The following is a 27,007-nucleotide window of genomic DNA, read 5'->3' as shown; positions in this document are numbered from 1 at the left end:
AGAACGACAGAGATTCTCCTCTGGTGGCCGCTGCAGAATAGCTAGATATAATCGAACGGATTTTACAAGCTAGAGGAGCAGACGGCAGAATCTATTCAACATCACCCGATGTACGAACTGAAACGCGGCCGCCTTTGCATTAAAACAATAAAGGCGTGTTATATGGCTCTTTCATCAAGGGATTGTTGCATTTGCATTAAAAGAGACGCAAGGGATGTAGCTGGAGCTGATGCCTGGCTATCCTGCTTGCGATCAACTAACGTTAGTTACCTAACTGATGTTGCATCGATGGAATTATTCGAGTGCCATTGATTGAGAACAACCCAGCAACGCTAAAGAAGACGTTACAATACATGGATAGCGGCGAGCTATCCGTGACCGGAGTCTAAACGACACATAGACAGGATGATGTATTACTCAACGTTGAAGGATCTAACATGTTAACTAAATACATGTGACTTGGTATTCATCCATTTTAAGCCAGCTATCTCTAACGTTAGCTGGCTGGTTTTATCGTCCGGCATTTGGACGGAGTGATAGTAAGATTGGGTGAGTATGATAAGAACATGGATGTTTAGCTAACTAGCTGACAAACCTCTGACCGTGATTTGATTTACTAGCTAATGTTAACTAGTAAGACCTGATTGGCACGGAATTTGTACAAAATGTACTTAAAACCAATTGAAATGACATAGCATGTTGTGAGTCACGGCGGCGTTGGTTTATTAGTTAGCTAGCCAGGTAACATTAGCCGAAACACGGTTATCCATGCAGCTTTCTAACAACCGCTGTACCTATAACTAGTTAGTTACATAAACTACTGGTCTAACGTTACTAGCTGGCTAACTAGTTTTTGTGGATAAGTTTGCCGCTTGCTTCAGTCAGAGCACCTGGGCAAAAATTAGCTAACGAACTGGTTGACTTTCTTTCCTGGGTAAAGATTCCAACACAAAGTTAGCTATCGTTAATGTAATTACTAATTACTTTATTGTTATTATTATTAATAATAGTATTTATATCTCAATAGCTAACTAGCTAGTTACGGAAACCACTGGACGCAGAAAACGGTGTTGTAGGTTCATTCATTCAATGCAAAGAACACTTTTGGCTGGTCTCCCAAGATTTGGACTAGTGATGTGATTTGAACCCGGCGGTATCCGCCCTGAGTCCTGCTCAACGATATTAACTATGTAACGTAGAATCATGTGTAGCTATAAAACCGATTGCTGGTACATGAATTCAGAGGATAGTGCGTACGGTGAGTCCTGCTCAATGATATTAACTATGTAACGTTTAATCATGTGTAGCTATAAAACCGATTGCTGGTACATGAATTCAGAGGATAGTGCGTACGGTGAGTCCTGCTCAATGATATTAACTATGTAACGTTTAATCATGTGTAGCTATAAAACCGATTGCTGGTACATGAATTCAGAGGATAGTGCGTACGGTGAGTCCTGCTCAATGATATTAACTATGTAACGTTTAATCATGTGTAGCTATAAAACCGATTGCTGGTACATGAATTCAGAGGATAGTGCGTACGGCTCAATACATCACTGGGGCCAAGCTTCCTGCCATACAGGACCTCTATACCAGGCGGTGTCAAAGGAAGGCCCTAAAAATGGTCAGTCTCCAGCCACCCCAGTCATAGACTGTCCTCTCTGCTACCACACGGCAAGCAGTACCGGAGTGCCGAGTCTAGTTCCAAGAGGCTTCTAAAACAGCTTCAAGCCATAAGACTACTGAACATCTAATCAATTAACTACCTGGACTATTTGCATTGACCCCCCCCCCCCCTCCCCTATACAGCCTCGCTGATGTTATTTTATTGTTGATCTTTAATCATTTATCTTTCTATATATATATATATTTTTTTAATTTAATTTTTTTTAATCAGTTTATTTTAGTGAATACTTCCTTAGCACTTATTTATTTTTCTTTACTGCATTCACTGTAAGGTCTACACCTGTTTAAAATGTGATTATGAGCCTAGCCTCTAGAAAGACTGCTTCCCTTTTCAGGTGTCTAAATGTTACTTGTACCTAGCTTGTGTGCTCTCCAATTTAGAACGACCAAACAATATTTGTAGCCAACTACATTTATTAGCTAGCTTACAGTGTGATAGTCTTAGCTAGCCATGTTTACTTGTCAATGTCAAGTTTTTACACACATTAGAAATGCACCAGTCTGAAATGTATTTACTAGCTAGCTTACTGTTTTTCTCCCTCTTCCTACAGGAGTGTGTATCAGTATGGCACAGCTTCTAGAAGGCGCCCGCAAACTGGGCTGGGTACTCTTGAACGCCTTCCTTCGTTTCATCTTTGTGTTCATCAATAACTGTGTAGCAATCCCTTCGTATTGCCTCTACTGCATTCTTCTTCAACCTCTGAGAATAATGGACAGTCACTATTTCTGGCACATTGAAGGAATAATGTTCAAATGGATGTTGGCAATGGTGTCACTGTGGGGCTGGGTTGCAGGCTATACAGGTAAGCTGCCACACAACATGCTTTTCCTTGGCTCAGAGTTGTTTGAAACTGGGGATAGCTATGAATGCAAGGGGTATGGTGGACACGCACTATTGGTCATTAGCCTACATGGTTCAGACTGGTGTTGTGGGATCATTGTAATCAAGTTATTGAAGGCAACAACCTTTTTCAATGATTACCTGATCCCCTTTCAGGATGGTTGTATCTCAAGTGCAAGACTAATATCTACTGTCTGTAGGAACTAGGAAGTTCATGTTGTATTTGTCATGTACACCTACTTGTAAATGTTTAACCTACAGTGACTTCAGAAAGTATTCATACCCTTTGACTTATTCCACTGAATTCAAAATGGACACGCACTACCCATTAATGACAAAGTGAAAACATGTTTTTTTTAAACATTTTTGCCAATGCCCTGAAAAGGAAATAAAGATCTCATTTAAACAAAGCAAAAAAAGAAACGTCCTCACTGTCAATTGCATTTATTTTCAGCAAACTTAACATGTGTAAATATTTGTATGAACATAACAAGATTCAACAACTGAGACATAAACTGAACAAGTTCCACAGACCTGTGACTAACAGAAATAAAATAATGTGTCCCTGAACAAAGGGGAGGTCAAAATCAAAAGTAACATTCCGTATCTGGTGTGGCCACCAGCTGCATTAAATAATGCAGTGCATCTCCTCATGGACTGCACCATATTTGCCAGTTCTTGCTGTGAGATGTTACCCCACTCTTCCACCAAGGCCCCTGCAAGTTCCTGGACATTTCTGGGGGGAATGGCCCTATAGCCCTCACCCTCCGATCCAACAGGTCCCAGACGTGCTCAATGGGATTGAGATCCGGGCTCTTCGCTGGCCAAGGCAGAACACTGACATTCCTGTCTTGCAGGAAATCACGAGCAGTATGGCTGGTGGTGTTGTCATGCAGGAAGGTCATGTCAGGATGAGCCTGCAGGAAGGGTACTACATGAGGGAGGGGGATGTCTTCCCTGTAACGCACAGCATTGAGATTGCCTGTAATGACCACAATCTCAGTCCAATGATGTTGTGACACATTGACCCAGACCATGACGGACCCTCCACCTCCAAATCGATCCCGCTCCAGAGTACAGGCCTCGGTGTAACGCTCATTCCTTCGACGATAAACGCGAATCAGACACCCCTGGTGAGACAAAAACGCAACCTGTCAGTGACAAGCACTTTTTGCCAGTCCTGTCTGATCCATCAACTGTGGGTTTGTGCCCATAGGCGATGTTGCGGGTGATGTCTGGTGAGGACCTGCCTTACAACAGGCCTACAAGCCCTCAGTCCAGCCTCTCTCAGCCTATTACGGACAGTCTGAGCACTGATGAAGGGATTGTGCGTTCCTGTTGTAACTCGGGAAGTTGTTGCCATCCTGTCCCGCATGCAGGTGTAATGTTCAGATGTACCTATCCTGTGCAGGTGTTACACGTGGTCTGCCACTGCGAGGTTGATCAGCTGTCCGTCCTGTCTCCCTGTAGCGCTGTCTTAAGCGTCTCACAGAACGGACACTGCAATTTATTGCCCTGGTCACATCTGCAGTCCTCATGCCTCCTTGCAGCATGCCTAAAGCACGTTCACGCAGATGAGCAGGGACCCTGGGCATCTTTCTTTTGGTGTTTTTCAGAGTCAGTAGAAAGGCCTCTTTTTAGTGTCCTAATTTTTCATAACTGTGACCTTAATTGCCTACCGTCTGTAAGCTGTTAGTGTCTTAACGACTGTTCCACAGGTGCGTGTTCATTCATTGTTTATGGTTCATTGAACAAGCATGGGAAACCGTGTTTAACCTCACTGTGTTTCGTAGAAACATGTCAAATTACGTTTATAATCAATCCTCAGGTTGTTTTTATCCTACATTATCGATATTTCAACCGGACAATAACGTAGTCAATATAAAAGGTAAACAAAGGCGCGCTCTCGGTCGTGCGCATTAATAATCTCTGGGACACTGTAGGGTCCACTCATTCAGAGTGGTCTTACTCCCTTATTTTTCAGAATACAAGCCTGAAACAATTTCTGAAGGCTGACATCTAGTGGAAGCAATAGGAAGTACAATTTGATTCCTAAGTCAATGAATACTGTAATGGCAAACATTATAAAAAAACATACAAACATTTAAAAAATCCCACTTCCTGGATGGATTTTTTCTCAGGTTTTTGCCTGCCAAATCAGTCTGTTATACTCAGGCATTATTTCAACAGTTTTGGAAACTTTAGTGTTTCCTATCCAAATCTACCAATTATATGCATATCCTAGCTTCTGGGCCTGAGTAGCAGGCAGTTTACCCGGAGGTGAAAATAGTGCCCCCTACCCTAGTGAAGTTAAACCCTTTACAATGCAGATCTGTGAAGTTATTTGGATTTTTTACGAATTATCTTTGAAAGACAGGGTCCTGAAAAAGGGACGTTTATTTTATTGCTGAGTTTACATAAGTATTCACACCCCTGAGTCAATATTTTGTAGAAGCACTTCTTGCTGCAGTGACAGCTTTGAGTCATCTTGGGTATGTCTGTATCAGCTTTGCACATCTGGATTTTCTCCCATTCCTCCTTGTGGAGATTTTCTCAAGCTCTGTTAAGTTAAAAGTGGAGTGGCAGTGAACAGCAGTCCTCAAATCTTTCTACTGATTTTCAATGGGATTCTAGTCTGGGCTTTGGCTGGGCCACTCAAGGACTTTAACATTCTTGTTCTAAACCCATATCAGTGTTGCTTAGGCTGTATGCTTGGGGTCATTGTCCTGTTGGAACGTAAATCTTCGTTCCAGTCTGAGGTTTGTACTCTGAATCAGGTTCTCATTAAGGATTTGCCCTTATTTGGCTCCATTAATTGTTCTCTCTATCATTACCTGTCGTCCAGTCCCTACAGCTGAAAAGCATCCCCATAGTATGATGCTGCCACCATGACGAGCTGTGCCTGTGTTTCTCCATACATAATGCTTTTGCATTCAGGCAAAAATAGTACAATTTTTCTCACACCACATAATCTTTTCCCTTATGCTCTGTCTTTCACTTGCCTTTTTGTAAACTCCAAGTGTGCTGTCATGTGCCTTTATCTCAGGAGGGGCTTCCATCTGGCCACTCTCCCATGAAGACCAAATTGGTGTATTGCTGTGGAGACCTTTTTCCCATCTCAGCCAAGGAACGCTGTAGTTCTGTCAGTGGTCATTGGGTGCTTGGTCACCTCCCTGACCAAGGTCCTTCTTGACCGGTTGCTCAGTTTGTTCCATATTTTTTTCAATTTCCCAATGATGGAGACTACTGTGCTCTTAAACTTTCAACGCTAGAAATAGTTTTATGTCCTTCCCCCAGCTATATGCCTTCTTCACAATTCTATCTCAGATCTACGGACAGAACCTTTGTGTAGTTTCTGCTCTGACATGCACCGTCAACTGTGGGACCTTTTTATATAGACAGGTGTGTTTTTCTGAACAATTGAATTGGCCACAGGTGGACTTGAATCAGGTTGTAGTGACATCTTAAGGATGATCAAAGGAAATTGGATGCCTCTGAGCTCAAGTTGGAGTGTCATAGCAAAGGTGTGTGAATACTTATGTAGTAGAGACTTCTATATTTCGGTTTCAATAAAATTGCAAACATTTCTAGGCATGTTTTCACTTTGTCATTATGGGATAGTGTGTGTGGAAGAAGAGGCAATTTAATCCATTGAGTTTGGGCTGTAATGCAACAAAATGTGGAATAAGTCAAGGGGTATGCATACTTTTATGAAGGCAATTATTATACACACAATTTTTGTTGCAGACTACATTGCTGCTTCCTGTCTTATCACATGCTCAAATAGTATGGAAGTCTGTATAGTACAGCGTGTGTAATAACTTTGCTATATAGTGCATTCAGAAAGTATTCAGACTACTTTTTTTAATGTTACAGCCTTGTATAAAAAAAATGGATTACATTTTTGTTTTCCTCATCAATCTACGCACAAAACCCCATAATAACAATGGTCACTCTGGCAGAGCTCCAGAGTTCCTCTGTGGAGATGGGAGAACCTTCCAGAAGGGTTGCTCCATCTCTGGATGCACTCCACCAATCAGGCCTTTATGGTAGAGTGGCCAGACGGAAGCCACTCCTCAGTAAAGGGCACATGACCGCCCGCTTGGAGTTTGCCAAAAGGTACCTAAAGGACTTCGACCATGAGAATCAAGATTCTTTGGTCTGATGAAACCAAGATTGAACTATTTGGCCTGAATGCCAAGCATAATGTCTGGCAGAAACCTGGCACCATCCCTACGGTCAAGAGTGGTGGCAGCATCATGCTGTGGGGGATGTTTTTGAGTCAGGATTGAGGGAAAGATGAACGGAGGAAAGTACAGAGATCCTTGACGAAAACCTGCTCCAGAGAGCTCAGGACCTCAGACTGGGGCCAAGATTCTCCTTCCAACAGGACAACTACTCTCAGCATACAGCAAAGACAACGCATGGTTGGCTTCGGGACATGTCTCAATGTCCTTGAGTGGCCCAACCAGAGCCTGAACTTGAACCCGATCAAACATCTTTGGAGAGACCTGAAAATAGGTGTGCAGCGCGCTCTCCATCCAACCTGACAGAGCTTTAGAGGATCTGTAGATAAGAATGGGAGAAACTCCCCAAATACAGGTGTGCCAAGCTTGTAGCGTCATACCCATGAAGACTCGAGGCTGTAATCGCTGCCAAAGGTGCTTCAACAAAGTACTGAGGTCTGAATACTTATGTGATGTGTCAGTTTTTTTTATTATGTGCAAACATTTCCAAACCTGTTTTTGCTTCATTATTTTTGTGTGTAGATTGATGAACAAAACAATTTAATACATTTTAGAATAAGGCTGTAACGTAACAATGTGGGGGGGGGGGAATCAAAGGGGCTGAATACTTTCTGATGGCACTGTAGGTGTGTTTTTCCTCTCGGCACTCTTTACTAGAGGTCGACCGATTAATCGGAATGGCCGATTTAATTAGGGCCCATTTCAAGTTTTCATAAAAATCGGTAATTTTGGACGCCGATTAAAAAATATATATAATTTGTATTTTTTATGTTACACCTTTTATTTAATCTTTATTTAACTAGGCAAGTCAGTTAACACATTCTTATTTTCAATGATGGCCTAGGAACGGTGGGCTAGGTCACAAATCAGAAAAGCAATCAAATGAATCGTTTACCTTTGATCTTCGGATGTTTTCACTCACGAGACTCCCAGTTACACAAATGTTCCTTTTGTTCCATAAAGATATATTTTTTTACCCAAAATACCTCCGTTTGTTTGTTTGTCGCGTTATGTCAGAAATCCACAAGAAAGAGCGGTCACAACAACGCAGACATATATTCCAAATAATATCCATAAAGTCCACAAACATGTCAAACGTTTTTTTATAATCAATCCTCATGTTGTTTTTAAAATATATATCCGATAATATATCAACCGAGTGTGTAGGTTTTTCAATAACAGCGGGAGAAACAATGGCTGCTTTACTCAGTTGTGCAAAACTCACTCGGAGCCCCCACCTATCCACTTACGCTCATTTTTCAAAATAAAAGCCTGAAAATGTCAAGACTGACAACTTAGGGAAGCCATAGAAAAAGGAATCTGGTTGATATCCCTTTTAAATGGAGGATAGGCATGCATAGGAACAAAGAGGTTTCAAAATAAGAGGCACTTCCTGATTGGATTTTCCTCAGGCTTTCGCCTGCAATATCAGTTCTGTTATACTCGCAGACAATATTTTTACAGTTTTGGAAACTTTAGTGTTTTCTATCCTAATCTGACAATTATATGCATATTCTAGTTCCTGGGGCTGAGAAATAGGCTGTTTCAAATGGGTACGTTTCTTTAGCCAAAAACAAAAATACTGCCCCCAAAGGTTAACTGCCTTGTTTAGGGGCAGAACGACAGATTTTTACCTTGTCAGCTCAGGGATTCAATCTTGCAACCTTGCGGTTAACTAGTCCAACGCTCTAACCACCTGCCTCATGAGGAGCACGCCTGTTACGCGAATGCAGTAAGAAGCCACAGTAAGTTGCTAGCTAGAATTAAACTTAATCAATCATAATCACTAGTTGGAACTACACATGGTTGATGATATTACTAGTTTATCTAGCGTGTCCTGCGTTGCATATAATCGATGCAGTGCGCATTCGCGAAAAAGTACTGTCGTTGCTACAACGTGTACCTAACCATAAACACCAATGCTTTTCTTAAAATCAATACACAGAAGTATATATTTTTAAACCTGCATATTTAGCGAAAATGAAATCCAGGTTAGCAGGCAATATTAACCAGGCGCAATTGTCACTTCTCTTGTGTTCATTGCACGCAGAGTCGGTATATTCAACAGTTTGGGCCGCCTGGCTCATTGCAAACTAATTTGCCAGAATTTTACGGAATTGACATAACATTGTAGGTTGTGCATTGTAACAGGAATATTTAGACTTATGGATGCCACCCGTTAGATAAAATACGTAACGGTTCCTTATTTCACTGAAAGAATAAACGTCTTGTTTTCGAGATGATAGTTTCCGGATTCGACCATATTAATGACCTACGGCTCGCATTTCTGTGTGTTATGTTATAATTAAGTCTATGATTTGATAGAGCAGTCTGACTGAGCGATGGTAGGCACCAGCAGGCTCGTACGCATTCATTCAAACAGCACTTTTGTGCGTTTTGCCAGCAGCTCTGCTGTTTATGACTTCAAGCCTATCAACCCCCGAGATTAGGCTGGTGTAACCGATGTGAAATGGCTAGCTAGTTAGCGGGGTGCGCTCTAATAGCGTTTCAAACGTCACTCGCTCTGAGACTTGGAGTAGTTATTCCCCTTGCTCTGCATGGGTAACGCTGCTTCGAGGGTGGCTGTTGTCGTTGTGTTCCTGGTTCGAGCCCAGGTAGGGGCGAGGAGAGGTACGGAAGCTATACTGTTACACTGGCAATACTAAAGTGCCTATAAGAACATCCAATAGTCAAAGGTTAATGAAATACAAATGGTATAGAGAGAAATATTCCGATAATAACTACAACCTAAAACTTCTTACCTGGGAATATTGAAGACTCGTGTTAAAAGGAACCACCAGCTTTCAAATGTTCTCATGTTCTGAGCAAGGAACTTAAAAGTTAGCTTTCTTACATGGTACATATTGCACTTTTACTTTCTTCTTGCATTATTTAAAACAAATTGAACATGTTTCATTATTTATTTGAGGCTAAATTGATTTTGTTGATGTATTATATTAAGTTTAAAAAAGTGTTCATTCAGTATTGCTGTAATTGTCATTATTACAAATATATTTTAAAAATTGGCCGATTTAATCAGTATCGGCTTTTTTTGTCCTCCAATAATCGTATCGTGTTGCAATCATAATCGGTCGACCTCTACTCGTTCCCTCCTTTCAATTGGGTGTCTCGGAGCCACGTTGCTCTCTGAGAGCAAAATCTTTACAAAGTAATGAACATGGCCTGCTGATAAATAATACATAGGCGTCTGCTTCTAGAACACCTGGGCTTGTTTTTGCAACTTGTGTAATGGGACCTTGATGAGCATATTGCAGATGAGGTTACCCCTGTACCAAGGCAGGTAAGCTAAGAGCTTGCTGAACTGCTGGGATAGTACCTTGTCCTTGTTGGAGTCTATGACCGGACTGCCTATGCACAACGGGGGTTTTCCTGACTTCTTCATGCCCCATCCTCCACATATGACAAATGTTTACACAAGGTCAGTAGTTACTTACAGGTCTGTTACTTTAAGGAACAGGTAAATGACTGCTAAAGCTGCCATGAGTCGTAGTATCTTGCGTGACTCATTGCTGCAGCCACTCAAGTCCTTGTCAACATAATTACTGTCACTTATCTACGCCTAGTTAAAGGAGAATTTTGGGAAAGTACTGTGTTTGGGAGAAAAGTGAGGGCGGTAGCAATTTTATATATAATTTTGAAATTATACGTTGTGGTGCAGTGTGTCTAAGATCTGGACCTGTATATTTTTACCACTCTCCCAACCACAAAAAATGTTCAATAGCCTACAGTGCCTTCAAAGTATTCACACCCCTTGACTTTTTAAAAATGGTCTTACAGGCTGAAATTTTAAATGGATTAAATTGAGTTTGTCACTGTAATGTCAGTGGAATTTATTTTTACTAATTTAAAAATAACCAATGAAATGTCTTGAGTTAACTTGGAACTCCCTCTCCCGGATCCGGGAGAATTGTCATCAACTGACACTAATTAGCATAACGCAACGGACAAAAAATATTACTAGAAATATTCATATTCATGAAATCACAAGTGAAATAGATTGAAACACAGCTTAGCCTTTTGTTAATTACCCTGTCATCTCAGATTTTGAAATTATGCTTTACAGCCAAAGCAAGACAAGCATTTGTGTAAGTTTATCGATAGCCTAGTATAGCATTATTCCTAGCTAGCAGCAGGCAACTTGGTCACAAATCAGAAAAGCAATCCAATTAAATCGTTTACCTTTGATGAGCTTTGGATGTTTTCACTCACAAGACTCCCAGCTAGACAGCAAATGTTCATTTTGTTCCATAAAGATTATTATTATAGCCGAAATACCTTCGTTTGTACTTCATGTTTGATTGAGAAATCTACCGGAAACTGCGGTCACGACAACGCCGAAAAATATTCCAAATTCGATCCATAATATCGACAGAAACATGGCAAACGTTTTTTATAATCAATCCTCAAGGTGTTTTTCCCCACACACAACTTTATCTGTAAGGTCCCTCAATCGAGCAGTGAATTTCAAACACAGGTTCAACCACTAAGACCAGGGAGTTCTTCCAATGCTTTGCAAAGAAGGGCACCTAGAGGTAAAAATAAAAAGCAGACATTGAATATCCCTTTGAGCATGGTGAAGTAATTAATTATACTTTGGATGGTGTCTCAATACATCCAGTCACTGCAAAGATACAGTATTACTCACTAAAGTAATACTGCAAAAAACGTACGTAATTTAACTTTTTGTCCAGAATATGAAGTGTTATGTTTGTGGCAAATCGATACAACTCATTACTGAGGACCACTCTCCATATTTTCAAGTATAGTGGTGGCTGCATCATGTTATGGGTGTGCTTGTAATCGTTAAGGACCAGGGAGTTTTAAAGGATAAAAATGAAACCAATTGGAGCTAAGCACAGGCAAAATCCCAGACACTGGGAGATGAATTCACCTTAAAGCAGGACTATAACTTAAAACAAAATGCCAAATCTACACTGGAGTTGCTTACCAAGAAGTCGGAATGTTCCTGAGTGGCCGAGCTACAGTTTGGACTTAAATCTACTTGAATCCATGGCCAGACCTGAAAATGGTTGTCTAGCAATGATCAACAATCAATTTGACAGAGCTTGAAGAATTTAAAAAAAAATAATAGTCAAATGTTCCACAATAACGTTGTCATTATGGGGTATTGTGTGTAGCTGGGTGGGGGGGAGAAAACAATTGAATAAATTTTAAATTCTGATTGTGAAATAGGTCTGTATAAATACTTCCTGACGGCACTGTATATATCACACGGGTGGTATTCCCATCAGCCATCCAACTTGTCATCCTCCTCCCTCTTCTCTCCATTATGGTCGGCATTCTTAGACTGTTGAGAAAGCTTCAATGCTGACACTGAAAACCACAATACTGAGTTTGTATTTCAGCCCAACAGCACTGCCACTGAGGGCTGCGGAAATGTGGCAGGTTGCCTAGCAGTTATAGCGTTGAGCCAGTAACCAAAATGTTGACTGTTAGAATATCCAAACCGACATCCAAACTGACAATGTAAAATATATATCTATCTATCTATATCTATCTATATATATCTGTCCTTGAGCAAGTCATTTAACCGTAATTGCTCCAGGCTAGCGACTGATCATGGCTGACCCTGGTCATGGTCCCACCGTTCGAGGGTGTTTCGTTGGGGGAGTTGGGATATGCAAAATAAAATAAAAAATGATTTGTTTCACATGCGTATAATACACACTTGTACGTGTGAGACAGGATAAATATAAACACCCACCAAATTCTTACGTTACACCCTTATTCTAAAATTGAATAAATTGTTTGTTTTCCTCATCAATCTACACACAATACCACATAATGACAAAGCAAAAACAGTTCTTTAGATTTTTTTTGTGCTAATTTATTTAAAAATGTTATCACATTTACACAAGTATTCAGACCCTTTACTCAGTACTTTGTTGAAGCACCGTTGGCTGCGATGACTACAGCTTCAAGTCTTATTGGGTATGGCGCTACAAGCTTGGCACAACTGGTTTTGTTGCATTTCTCCCATTTTCTTCTCTGCAGATCCTCTGAAGCTCTGTCAGGTTGGATGGGGAGCAACGCTGCACAGCTATTTTCTGGTCTCTCCAGATATGTTTGATCGGGTTCAAGTCTGGGCTCTGGCTGGGCTACTCAAGGACATTTAGAGACTTCTCCCGAAGCCACTCCTGCATTGTCTTTGCTGTGTGCTTTGGGTCGTTGTCCTGTTGGAAGGTGAACCTTCGCCCCAGTCTGAGGTCCTGAGCGCTCTGGAGCAGGTTTTCATCAAGGACCTCTGTACTTTTCTCTGTTCATCTTTCTCTCCATCCTTACTAGTCTCCCAGTCCCTACCGCTGAAGAACATCCCCACAGCATGATGCTGCCACCACCATGCTTCACTGTAGAGATGGTGCCAGGTTTCCTCCAGACGTGACGCTTGGCCTTCAGGCCAAAGAGTTCAATCTTGGTTTCATCAGAACAGGGAATCTAGTTTCCCATGGTCGGAGAGTCCTTTAGGTGCCTTTTGGCAAACTCCAAGTGGGCTGTCGTGTGCCTTTTTTACTGAGGAGTGGCATCCGTCTGGCCACTCTACCATAAAGGCCTGATTGGTGGAGTGCTGCAGAGATGGTTGTACTTCTGGAAGGTTAATCTACACAGAGGAACTCTGGAGCTCTGTTAGTGACCATTAGGTTCTTGGTTTTCCTCCCTGACCAAGGCCCTTCTCCCCCGATTGCTCAGTTTGGCGGGCAGCCAGTTCTAGGAAGAGTCTTGGTGGTTCCAAACTTCTTCCATTTAAGATTGATAGAGGCCACTGTGTTCTCGGACTTCAATTCTGCGGAAATGTTTTGGTACCCTTCCCCAGATCTGTGCCGCTACACAATCCTGTCTCGAAGCTCTATGGGACAATTCCTTTGTCCTTATGGCTTGGTTTTTGCTCTGACATGTACTGTCAACTGTGGGAACTTATATAGACAGGTATGTATTTTTCAAATCATGTCTGATCAATTGAATTTACTACACGTGGACTCCAAGTTGTAGATACATCTCAAGGATGATCGTAGAAACAGGATGCACCTGAGCTCAATTTCTAGTCTCATAGCAAAGGTTCTGAATACTTATGTACGTTACAGTACCAGTCAAAAGTTCAGACACCTACTCATTCCAGGCTTTTTATATTTTCACTATTTTCTACATTGTAGAATAGTGAAGACGTCAAAACTATGAAATAACACATGGAATCATGTAGTAACCAAAAAAATATAATTATATTTGAGATTCTTCAAAGTAGCCACCCTTTGTCTTGATTACACCTTTGCGCACACTTGGCATTCTCTCAACCAGCTTCATGAGGTAGCCACCTGTAATGCATTTCAATTAACAGGTGTGCCTTGTTAAGTACATTTGTGGAATTTCTTTCCTTAATGCGTTTGCGCCAATCAGTTGTGTTGCGACAAAGGGGTGGCATACAGAAGATAGCTTATTTGATCTGTTCCTGCCATAGTAAGGACTTGGGTCTTTTACAAAATAGGGCTAAGAGAAATGACAGACCATTACTTTAAGACATGAAGGTCAGTCAATCCGGAAAATGTCAAGCACTTTGAAAGTGCAGTCGCAAAAACCATCAAGCTCTATGATGAAACTGGCTCTCATGAGGACCGCCACAGGAAAGGAAGACCCGGAGTTACCTCTGCTGCAGAGGATAAGTTCATTAGAGTTAACTGCACCTCAGATTGTAGGCCAAATAAATTCTTCACAGAGTTCAAGTAACAGACACATCTCAACATCAACTGTTCAGGGGAGACTGTGTGAATCAGGCCTTCATGGTCAAATTGCTGCAAAGAAACCACTACTAAACGACACCAATAAAAACAACGGACTTGCTTGGGCCAAGAAACACGAGCAATGGACATTAGACTGGTGGAAATCTGTCGTTTGGTCTGACGAGTCCAAATGTGTGATTTTTGGTTCCAACCACTGTGTCTTTGTGAGACGCAGAGTAGGTGAACAGATGATCTCTGCATGTGTGGTTCCCACCGTGAAGCATGGAGGAGGTGTGATGTGTGTGCGGTGCTTTGCTGGTGACACTGTCTGTGATTTATTTAGAATTCAAGGCACACTTAACCAGCATGGCTACCACAGCATTCTGCAGCGATATGCCATCCCACCTGGTTTGCACTTAGTCCCACTGTCATTTGTTTTTCAACAGGATAGTGACCCAAAACACACCTCCAGGCTGTGTAAGGGCTATTTGACCAATAAGGAGAGTGATGGAGTGCTGCATCAGATGACCTGGCCTCCACAATCACCTGACCTCAACCCAATTGATATTGTTTGTGCTAAGTTGTACCGCAGATTGATGGAAAAGCAGCCAACAAGTGCGCAGCATATGTGGGAACTCCAAGATTGTTGGAGCATTTTTCAATAAGCTTGTTGAGGGAATGCCAAGAGTGTGCAAAGCGTTATTTTTGGGGTACTTGAAAACTTAAAATGAAAGAGTGCACTGTGCATTGTCATCAAGCAGTGATTTTTATCTGTGGAAACAACACTGGTGGGAAAATGTGCATATTTTCTTTATGCGGGTTATAGAGTATTAGAATGGCAAATCTGCCAATTGGCTGGAAACCTAGCTTCAGAAACCATTTGAAAAGCAGGAAATCTTTCAGATTGTGTCATCTTTTAAAGCCCAACAGTTAAAGATGAATTATGCCACATAAAATGATTCATTACAATGACATTGTATCTAGGTCTTTGCTTAAATGTTGGACTTAATTATGAGGCTAAGTCATCTGCATTCTCAGTGAAAGCTGATATTCCATTTTCTCCAATAAAAGTCTAAATGGGTTGGTTTCAAGCATTGGATCTGCAAGAGTTTGGAGCAGATTGGGAGTTGCATTTTGGGAGTAAAGACTTCCTGACTCACTGTGAAGGAGGGTTTGTTTTTTATCTACATGGGAGTCTCGGCGTTCCTAGGAAACCGAATAAACTCCAAAACCACAGTTTATGCTCTTCTCCTCCCTCACTCAATCAGCTAACCCTGTTTAAAAACAGAAACTCCATTAATGGGAGAGATGAGGCAAGAGGAGGGTTTATTTGCTCAGCACTGACTGGGTGGAGATCCAGTAGCTATGTATGATAGCTCTAGGGCAGGTTTTCTCTGTCAAAGATGAGATCACTTCTTTTCTGAAAAGAGGTTTCAACTTGCTATTTTCATTAATGGACAGGCTAGCATGCAGTTCAAACAGTTGGAGATGGACAGAAGGCTGTGTTTATAACAATTCAACTGTTAGCCTAGTGGCAGGGTAGCCTAGTGGTTAGAGCATTGGACTAGTAACCGAAAGGTTGCAAGTTCAAATCCCCGAGCTGACAAGGTACAAAATCTGTCGTTCTGCCCCCGAACAGGCAGTTAACCCACTGTTCCTAGGCCGTCATTGAAAATAAGAATTTGTTCTTAACTGACTTGCCTAGTAAAATAAAAATAATAAAAAAGCTAGCAAATACAGTGCAATGAATTTCAATTTTAAAAAATCCTCATCAATCTACACAATGTCACAGCATTTTTGCAAATGTATTTAAGATAAACACCTTATTTACCTAAGTATTCAGACCCTAGGCTATTTGACTCAATTGAGTGCATCCTGTTTCCATTTATCATCCTTGATGTTTCTACAACTTGATTCGAGTCCACCTGTGTTAAATTCAATTGATTGGTCATGATTTGGAAAGGCACACACCGGTCTATAAGGTCCCATAGTTGAGTGAGCATATCGGGGCCTCCCGGGTGGCGCAGTGGTTAAGGGCGCTGTACTGCAGCGCCAGCTGTGCCTCAGAGTCTCTGGGTTCGCGCCCAGGCTCTGTCGTAACCGGCCACGACCGGGAGGTCCATGGGGCGACACACAATTGGCCTAGGGGTTAGGGAGGGCTTGGTCGGTAGGGATGTCCTTGTCTCATCGCGCACCAGTGACTCCTGTGGCAGGCTGGGCGCAGTGCGCGCTAACCAAGTTTGCCAGGTGCACTGTGTTTCCTCCGACACATTGGTGCGGCTGGCTTCCGGGTTGGATGCGCGCTGTGTTAAGAAGCAGTGCGGCTAGGTTGGGTTGTGTATCGGAGGACGCATGACTTTCAACCTTCGTCTCTCCCGAGCAGGACAACCAAGTCTCTGCATGTCCTTGAGTGGCCCAGCCAGAGGCCGGACTTGAACCTATCAAACATCTCCAAACATCAACATACATATGTTTTTTTTTACATGGCCTCTCATATATATTATAAAAAAAACATATGTATTCAGACAATTTACTCAGTGATTACAGCCATGATCTTGGCACACATCTATTTGGGGAATTCATCCAATTCTTATCTTTTCTGAAGATCCTCTCAAACTCTGTCAGATTGCAGTGACGCTCCCCATACACAGCTATTTTCAGGTCTCTGGAGATGTTTGATAGGTTCAAGTCCGGCCTCTGGCTGGGCCACTCAAGGACATGCAGAGACTTAGTTGTCCTGCTCGGGAGAGACGAAGGTTGAAAGTCATGCATTTTAGAATAAGGCTGTAACATAACAATGTGGATAAGAGAAATGAGAGAAATGACAGACCATTACTTTAAGACATGAAGGTCAGTCAATCCGGAAAATGTCAAGCACTTTCTGAATGCACTGCTAAACTTGAAATACGGAACATATTTGCCCCTCTCTAATTTTCTCTACTTTTGCATATTTTTGATTCTTAATGTTCAGTTCTTTAACCAAAACCTAATCCGATCAAGTGCACCTGAGTAAACAAAACAATTATACTGAATTAAAATATAAACACAATATTTCTAACATTTTACTGCCTTACAGTTCATGTAAGGAAATCAGTCAATGTTAAATATATAAATTAGGCCCTAATCTATGGATTTCCCATGACTGGCAATACAGATATGCATCTGTTGCTTATCATAGTTAAGGTCGTGGATCAGAAAACCAGTCCGTTTTTGTTGTGACCACCATTTCCCTCATGCCAACAGAACGTCATCTCCTTTGCATAGAGCTGATCAGGCTGTTGATTGAGGCCTGTGGAGTGTTCCAACTCTTAAATGGCTGTGCGAAGTTGCTGAATATTGGCTGGACCTGGAACACTCTGTTGTGCACTTTGATCCAGAGAATCCCAAACATACTCAATGGGTAACATGTCTGAGTATGCTGGCCACTGACGAACAGATTTTTAAAAATCTTCCAGAAATTGTGGACAGATCCATGCGACATGCATTATGTTGAAACATGAGTTGCTTGCGGCAGTGGCCCTCAGGATCTCGTCACGGTGTCTCTGCATCCAAACTGCCATAGATCAAATCCAATTGTGTTCGTTGTCCATAGCTTATGCCTGCCCATACCATAACCCCACCACCATGGGGCACTCTGTTCACAACGTTGACATCAGCAAACCGCTCGACCACACGATGCCATTCACGTGGTCTGCGGTTGTGAAACCGGTGGACATACTGCCAAATTCTCTAAAATGACGGAGGCGGCTGATGGTAGAGAAACTAACATTAGATTCTCTGGCAACCGCTCTGGTTGACGTTCCTGCATTTTGCATGCCAATTGCACGCTCCCTCAACTTGAGACATTTGTGGCATGGTGTTGTGACAAAACTGCTAATTTTAGTGGCCTTTTGTTGTCCCCAGCACAATGTGCACCTGTGTAATGATCATGCTGTTTAATCAGCTTCTTTATATGTCACAGTTGTTAGGTGGATGGATTATCTTGGCGAAGGAGAAATGCTCTATATTAGGATCTTCCTCGGGTCCACACAACATGAAACACATGATACAGAACATTAATAGACAACCGCTCAGGGACAGAACTACATAAATTTAAAAATGTTACACGTAGCCTACATATCAATACATACACATAAACTATGTAGGTCAAATAGGGGAGATGTGTTGTCGTGAGTTTTGTTTTTTAAAACTCTTCATTTGAGCAATATGAAATGGGAGTTCCATGCAATAAGGGCTCTATATAATACTGTATGGTTTCTTGAATTTGTTGTTTTGGGAACTGTGAAAAGACCCCTGGTGGCATGTCTGGTGTGGTAAGTGTGTGTCAGCGCTTTGCGTAAGTTGACTGCAAACCATTTGGAATTTTCTACACTTTTTAAAAAAATAAGTGATGCAGTCGGTCTCTATTCAAAGCCGAGAGAATGGCATGCATCGTATTTATATTAGCCCTTTGATTATAAAAAAAAAGAGCAAGACGTGCCGATCTTTCCTGGTACAGCTGCAACTTAACTAGGTCTGTCCTTGCAGCACTCGACCACACAACTGGGCAATAATCAAGATGAGACTAAACTAGAGCATGCAGTACTTGCTTTTTGGAGTGTGCATCTCTTTATTACGGACAGACCTCTCCCCTTCTTTACAACCATTGAATTTATATGTTTTGACCAAGACAGTTTACAATCTAAGGTAACGCCAAGTAGTTTAGTCTCACCTTGTTTAACAGCCACAACATTCATTACCATTTTTAGATGATCTGGACCAGTTTATTACTGGCCACCCATTCCAAAACAGACTGCATTCTTTAAAGGGTTCAGTGACTTCATTAGCTCTGTTGCTGATGCATATATGGTTGAATCATCACCATACATTGGGACACATGCTTTGTTTAATGCCAATGGCAGGTCAATAGTAAAAATAGAAAAGAGGAGAGGGCCGAGAGAGCTGCTCTGCAGTACGCCACATTTAACAGGTTTGTCAAGAAGCTTCTATTCAAGAAAACCCTTTGAGTTCTATTAGATAGCTCTGAAGCCACAATATGGCAGAAGTTGAAAAGCCTTAACACGTTTTCGCACTGAAATCTAACAGTACAGCTCCCACAATCTTATTATTCTAAATGTATTTTAACCAATCATCAGTCATTTGTGTCACTGCAGTACATGTTAAGTGTCCTTCTCTATAAGCATGCTAAAAGTCTGTAAGTTTGTTTATGTATAAATAGTATTGTATTTGGTCTAACACAATTTTTTCCAACAGTTTGCTAACCCTAACCCAAGCTGATAGGCCTGCTGTTAGAACCAGTAAAGGCCACTTTACCACTCTTTGGTAGCGGAATGACTTTGCCTTCCCTCCAGGCCTGAAGACAACTTTTCTCTAGGCTCAGATTATATGACAGATGCTAGTCGCTATTAAAAGTAACCTTGTTTAAAATTACATGTATCTTTTTACCTTAAAAAAAGCAGGGTGGAAATACGACCTGTCATATGACTTCCTCTGCACCCTGTCACCCCACCCCACTAAGCACTCCCTGTCACCCCACCCCACTAAGCACTCCCTGTCACACCACCCCACTAAGCACTCCCTGTCACACCACCCCACTAAGCACTCCCTGTCACACCACCCCACTAAGCACTCCCTGTCACACCACCCCACTAAGCACTCCCTGTCACCCCACCCCACTAAGCACTCCCTGTCACCCCACCCCACTAAGCACTCCCTGTCACACCACCCCACTAAGCACTCCCTGTCACACCACCCCACTAAGCACTCCCTGTCACACCACCCCACTAAGCACACCCTGTCACCCCACCCCACTAAGCACTCCCTGTCACCCCACCCCACTAAGCACTCCCTGTCACACCACCCCACTAAGCACTCCCTGTCACACCACCCCACTAAGCACTCCCTGTCACACCACCCCACTAAGCACTCCCTGTCACACCACCCCACTAAGCACTCCCTGTCACACCACCCCACTAAGCACTCCCTGTCACACCACCCCACTAAGCACTCCCTGTCACCCTACTCTACTAGGCACTCCCTGTCACACCACCCCACTAAGCACTCCCTGTCACACCACCCCACTAAGCACTCCCTGTCACCCTACTCCACTAAGCACTCCCTGTCACCCCATCCCACTAAGCACTCCCTGTCACCCCACCCCACAAAGCACTCCCTGTCACACCACCCCACTAAGCACTCCCTGTCACCCCACCCCACTAAGCACTCCCTGTCACACCACCCCACTAAGCACTCCCTGTCACACCACCCCACTAAGCACTCCCTGTCACCCCACCCCACACCACCCCAAGCACTCCCTGTCACACCACCCCACTAAGCACTCCCTGTCACACCACCCCACTAAGCACTCCCTGTCACACCACCCCACTCCTCCCTGTCACACCACCCCACTAAGCACTCCCTGTCACACCACCCCACTAAGCACTCCCTGTCACACCACCCCACTAAGCACTCCCTGTCACACCACCCCACTAAGCACTCCCTGTCACACCACCCCACTAGCACTCCCTGTCACACCCACCCCACTAAGCACTCCCTGTCACCCACCCCACTAAGCACTCCCTGTCACACCACCCCACTAAGCACTCCCTGTCACACCACCCCACTAAGCACTCCCTGTCACACCACCCCACTAAGCACTCCCTGTCACACCACCCCACTAAGCACTCCCTGTCACACCACCCCACTAAGCACTCCCTGTCACCCCACCCCACACTAAGCACTCCCTGTCACACCACCCCACTAAGCACTCCCTGTCACACCACCCCACTAAGCACTCCCTGTCACACCACCCCACTAAGCACTCCCTGTCACACCACCCCACTAAGCCTCCCTGTCACCCACCCCACTAAGCACTCCCTGTCACACCACCCCACTAAGCACTCCCTGTCACACCACCCCACTCCCTGTCACACCACCCCACTAAGCACTCCCTGTCACACCACCCCACTAAGCACTCCCTGTCACACCACCCCACTAAACACTCCCTGTCACACCACCCCACTAAGCACTCCCTGTCACACCACCCCACTAAGCACTCCCTGTCACACCACCACCCCCACTAAGCACTCCCTGTCAACCACTCCTCCTGTCACACCACCCCACTAAGCACTCCCTGTCACACCACCCCACTAAGCACTCCCCCTGTCACCCCACTAAGCACTCCCTGTCACCCTACTCTACTAGGCACTCCCTGTCACACCACCCCACTAAGCACTCCCTGTCACACCACCCCACTAAGCACTCCCTGTCACCCTACTCCACTAAGCACTCCCTGTCACCCCCCCCACTAAGCACTCCCTGTCACCCCACCCCACAAAGCACTCCCTGTCACACCACCCCACTAAGCACTCCCTGTCACCCCACCCACTAAGCACTCCCTGTCACACCACCCCACTAAGCACTCCCTGTCACACCACCCCACTAAGCACTCCCTGTCACCCCACCCCACAAAGCACTCCCTGTCACACCACCCCACTAAGCACTCCCTGTCACCCCACCCCACTAAGCACTCCCTGTCACACCACCCCACTAAGCACTCCCTGTCACACCACCCCACTAAGCACTCCCTGTCACACCACCCCACTAAGCACTCCCTGTCACACCACCCCACTAAGCACTCCCTGTCACCCCACCCCACTAAGCACTCCCTGTCACACCACCCCACTAACCACTCCCTGTCACACCACCCCACTAAGCACTCCCTGTCACACCACCCCACTAAGCACTCCCTGTCGCCCTACTCTACTAGGCACTCCCTGTCACACCACCCCACTAAGCACTCCCTGTCACACCACCCCACTAAGCACTCCCTGTCACCCCACCCCACTAAGCACTCCCTGTCACACCACCCCACTAAGCACTCCCTGTCACACCACCCCACTAAGCACCCCTGTCACACCACCCCACTAAGCACTCCCTGTCACACCACCCCACTAAGCACTCCCTGTCACCCCACCCCATTAAGCACTCCCTGTCACACCACCCCACTAAGCACTCCCTGTCACACCACCCCACTAAGCACTCCCTGTCACACCACCCCACTAAGCACTCCCTGTCACACCACCCCACTAAGCACTCCCTGTCACACCACCCCACTAAGCACTCCCTGTCACAGCACCCCACTAAGCACTCCCTGTCACAGCACCCCACTAAGCACTCCCTGTCACACCACCCCACTAAGCACTCCCTGTCACACCACCCCACTAAACACTCCCTGTCACAGCACCCCACTAAGCACTCCCTGTCACACCACCCCACTAAGCACTCCCTGTCACACCACCCCACTAAACACTCCCTGTCACACCACCCCACTAAGCACTCCCTGTCACACCACTCCACTAAGCACTCCCTGTCACACCACCCCACTAAGCACTCCCTGTCACACCACCCCACTAAGCACTCCCTGTCACCCTACTCCACTAAGGCACATGCAAATTCGTGAAGAGTTTATTTATTTATTTATTTTTATAGCAAAAGCTCAAGCTGCCCAGGCCGGCGGAGATACAATTTTCGGCAAAATCATTCGCAAGGAGATTCCTGCAAAAATATTGGCACAGCTGCACCCCGTCACCTCACTCCACTAAGACTGAGACAGGTGCTCTAGTACAGTGGTTCCCAAACTGTGGCGTGCTCCCTTTTGGGGGGGGGGGGGGTTGTGACTCCGACTCCCTCCAGCTTTCAACTTATTCTTGAAAGTTGTGATAGTAGAATGCACAGTTCTTGTGTCTTAGAAATACACATGGCGCGGGATGTTCCCCATTGCTGGAAGGATGGCCTGAGTGAGAAAGTTAGGGAACCCCTGCCCCAGTAGGCCGAGAGGGGTACCCCGGTAGGCCGGCAGGAGGGGATTATGTTGCCACTGACAGCGCAGCCAATGACTGGCTGGTCCAGTGGAAAAATATTAGTATTATCAGAACGGTGGCAGTGTTCTTAGTTCTTTTTTTTGTTCTTTTTGTTCTTTTTCTGATTCCGCTAGCATAGAATGCTGGAAGATCATATACTATGTGCCTTGAGACTGACTCATGATCAGAAATTTGACTTTCTGTTCTTTGGTCACATTGGTTGTTCCGTAGTATCGTGGAAGTTTCCCCGTTGAACGTAGTGTGGCCATGCCGCTTTTAATTTTTGCATATTCATTTGACAAATCTGACCTGTTGTCAGCCATTATTTTTGTCCCAATAGATGAATTGTAATGTTGTGAACAAGCTCTAGTAGCCTGTATTAGGCTGAAATTAAAACCCATTTGTTTAGAAACGTGGATTTTACATGAACTCTGCATGGGCATTCCTGGGCTGGTGACAATTGGCTGTATTTAATCTGTAGCAGGACGTGGTGATCCTGACCTGATTTTGGTCTCTAGTCCTATTTATTCAACACAATAATTGGCTGTATTGTCCTGTCCTGTAACTATGAACATTGACCCGCTCTACTTTGCACAAATTCTGTCTGATAGCCCCCATGTTAATTCATACAAATGTGCGGAAATCAACATGGCACGGGATGTTCCCCAATGCTAGAAGGGGGGCCTGGGTGAGAAAGTTTGGGAGCCCCTGCCGTAGTAGACCGAGACAGGTGCCCAGGTAAGGGCCCGGTCATTCAAGGGTTTTTCCTTATTTGTTACTATTTTCTGCATTGTAGAATAATAGTGAAGACATCAAAACTATGAAATGACACATGGAATCATTTAGTAACCAAAGAAGTGTGAAGAATCTCAAATATGAAATATATTTTGATTTGTTTAAAAGTAGCCAACCTTTGTCTTGATTACAGCTTTGCACATTCTCTCAACCAGCTTTATGAGGTCGTCACCTGGAATGCATTTCAATTGACAGGTGTGCCTTGTTAAAAGTACATTTGTGGAATTTCTTTCCTTAATGTGTTTGAGCCAATCAGTTGTGTTGTGACAATAAAGGGGTGGCATACAGAAGATGGCCCTATTTGCTAAAAGACACAAGTCCTTACTATGGCAAGAACAGATCAAATAAGCAAAGAGAAATGACAGTCCATTTAAGACCTGGTCAGTCAATATGAAATTTTGAAAGTTTATTCAAGTGCAGTTGCAAAAATTAAGCGCTATGATGAAACTGTCTCTCATGAGGACCGCCACAGGAAAGGAAGACCCAGAGTTACCTCCGCTGCAGAGGATAAGTTAATTAGAATTACTGTACCTAATATTTCCGCCCAAATAAATGCTTCACAGAGTTCAAGCAACAGACACATCTCAACATCAACTCTTCAGAGGAAACTGTTTGAATCAGGCCTTCATGGTCAAATTGCTGCAAAGAAACCACTACTAAAGGACACCAACAAGAAGAAGAGACCTGCTTGGGCCTAGAAACACAAGCAATGGACATTAGACCGGTGGAAATCTGTCATTTTAGTCTGAGTCGAAATGTGTGATTTTTGCTTCCAACCGCCGTGTCTTTGTGAGACGCAAAGTTGGTGAACAGATCTCCTCTTGTGGTTCCCACCGTGAAACATGGAGGAGGTGGTGTGATGGTGTGGCTGTGCTTTGCTGGTGACACTCAGTGATTTATTTAGAATTCAAGGCACACATAACCAGCATGGTCTCACAGTATTCTGCTGCGATACGCCATCCCATCTGGCTTGCACTTAGTGGGACTATCATTTTGTTTTTAAACAGGACAATAACCCAACACACCTCCAGGCTGTGTAAGGGCTATTTGACCAAGAAGGAGAGTGATGGAGTGCTGCATCAGATGACCTGGCCTCCACAATCACCCGACCTCAACTGAATTGAGATGGTTTGGGTTGAATTAACTAGGCAAGTCAGTTAAGAATAAATTCTTATTTACAATGACGGCCTACGCCGGCCAAATCCAGACGGCGCTGGGCCAATTTTGCGCTCACCTATGGGACTCCCAATCACGTCCGGTTGTGATACAGCCTGGATTCATACCAGGGTGTCTGTAGTGATGCCTCTAGCACTGAGATGCAGTGCCTTAGACTGCTGCATCTACTTAGAAGCATTCCTCATGAAGCTGGTTGAGAGATTGTCAAGAGTGTGCAAAGCTTTCATCAAGGCAAAGGGTGGCTACTTTGAAGAATCTCATAACATATTTTGATTTAACATTTTGGTAACTACATGATTCCATATGTTATTTCAAAGTGTTGATGTCTTCACTATTATTATGTAGGAAAACCCATGAATGAGTAGGTGTGTCCAAACTTTTGACTGTGTTTATGTATATGTATATCATTTTAATGCTTTCTCTTAATAAACTTTGTTGTACAATTTAAGGTCAAATCCACTGCATTTAAAACAGTCAGCCATTATTTAATGAATTCAGAGCTTGTGTAATCATACTGAGGCTGAATATATTCCTTCCACAACCATACGACTGACTCACTTGTAATTTCATTATTATATCAAAATAGTTGTACCTGCTTTTTTTTTTTTTTTTTGCTATAATCACTGATCTGGCATTCAGGTCTGTTTTTATAAAAATTTACTTTTTTTTTACAAATGTGACCAGAACCATGCATAAATGCACATTCATTAATAATGTAGCAGGTATTCTAGAAAATGAACACCGGTCTCAAGCACAAGGCCACGTGCTAGTTAGTACCCAGTCTCCAACTGTTTTGAACCACATGCTAGCCTGTCCATTTTGTTCATATGAGTTGCCAATTCCTTATGTAATTGTTTTATGCTTATTGCACATTTATAACAGGCTAGCTAGTATAACAATCTTTATTTGATTAAAATGCTGCTAGCGATACGACGCGTGAGACAAACTGAGACAAACTAACGCGTGAGACAAACTATTTAAGGACATAGATGACATGTATTTTTCCCCTCTGCCCGTTTCCAGACAGATGCATGATAATGGTCCATTCTAAATCAAAACAAATTTCACACATATTATTTAGTATATGTAAAGACGAGATTAAATCAAGAATAGTCTGATGGGTGACAATATTAGCCTATCACTTGTGAATGATACATTATCACTTGTGAATGATACATTATCACTTGTGAATGACATGCTGACCAGACCATATGCGGTCTTCCACAAGTTGATTTTGTTCACCAACACCAGATACGATCAGAACACGCAGGTTAAAATATCAAAAACTCTGAACTAATTATATTAATTTGGGGACAGGTCAAAAAGCATAAAACGTTTATGACAATTTAGCTAGCTAATTTGTCTTGGCATATAGACATTTGGTTGTTATTTTAACTGAAGTGCACAAGGTTGCCCCTGTAGGCTGAGACGGGTGGGATTAGGTTTCCACTGACAGCGCAGCCAATGACTGGCTGGTCCAGTGGAAAAGATTTCAAGATAATATTTGCTCTAAAGACTTAAAATGATCTTAGCTGAGGGCGTATGATCAGATTTCAGCCTCACAGAACGGTGGCATGCAGTGATTTTATTGCTTTTTATATATATATATATATATATATTATTTTTTTTTATCCCACTAGAATGGAA

The 27,007-nt window shown here is 43.4% G+C and overlaps 1 protein-coding gene across 1 annotated transcript in view; it reads left to right on the top strand.

Annotated features, from left to right (window-relative positions):
- Positions 1–27,007, top strand: part of lpgat1 (lysophosphatidylglycerol acyltransferase 1) — an 88,423-nt gene continuing 61,416 nt past the window's right edge. Inside the window, exons 1-2 of the mRNA XM_029631006.2 lie at positions 1–549; positions 2,241–2,492. Of these exons, the coding sequence (XP_029486866.1) occupies positions 2,255–2,492 (238 nt within the window). The 5' untranslated portion in view covers positions 1–549; positions 2,241–2,254. The remainder of the gene's footprint in view (positions 550–2,240; positions 2,493–27,007) is intronic.

The sequence above is a fragment of the Oncorhynchus nerka genome, linkage group LG24 (assembly GCF_034236695.1).
Source record: "Oncorhynchus nerka isolate Pitt River linkage group LG24, Oner_Uvic_2.0, whole genome shotgun sequence".
NCBI lineage: Eukaryota > Metazoa > Chordata > Actinopteri > Salmoniformes > Salmonidae > Oncorhynchus > Oncorhynchus nerka.
The sequence above is the reverse complement of the archived record's forward strand: the minus strand, read 5'-3'. Positions and strand labels throughout refer to the sequence as shown.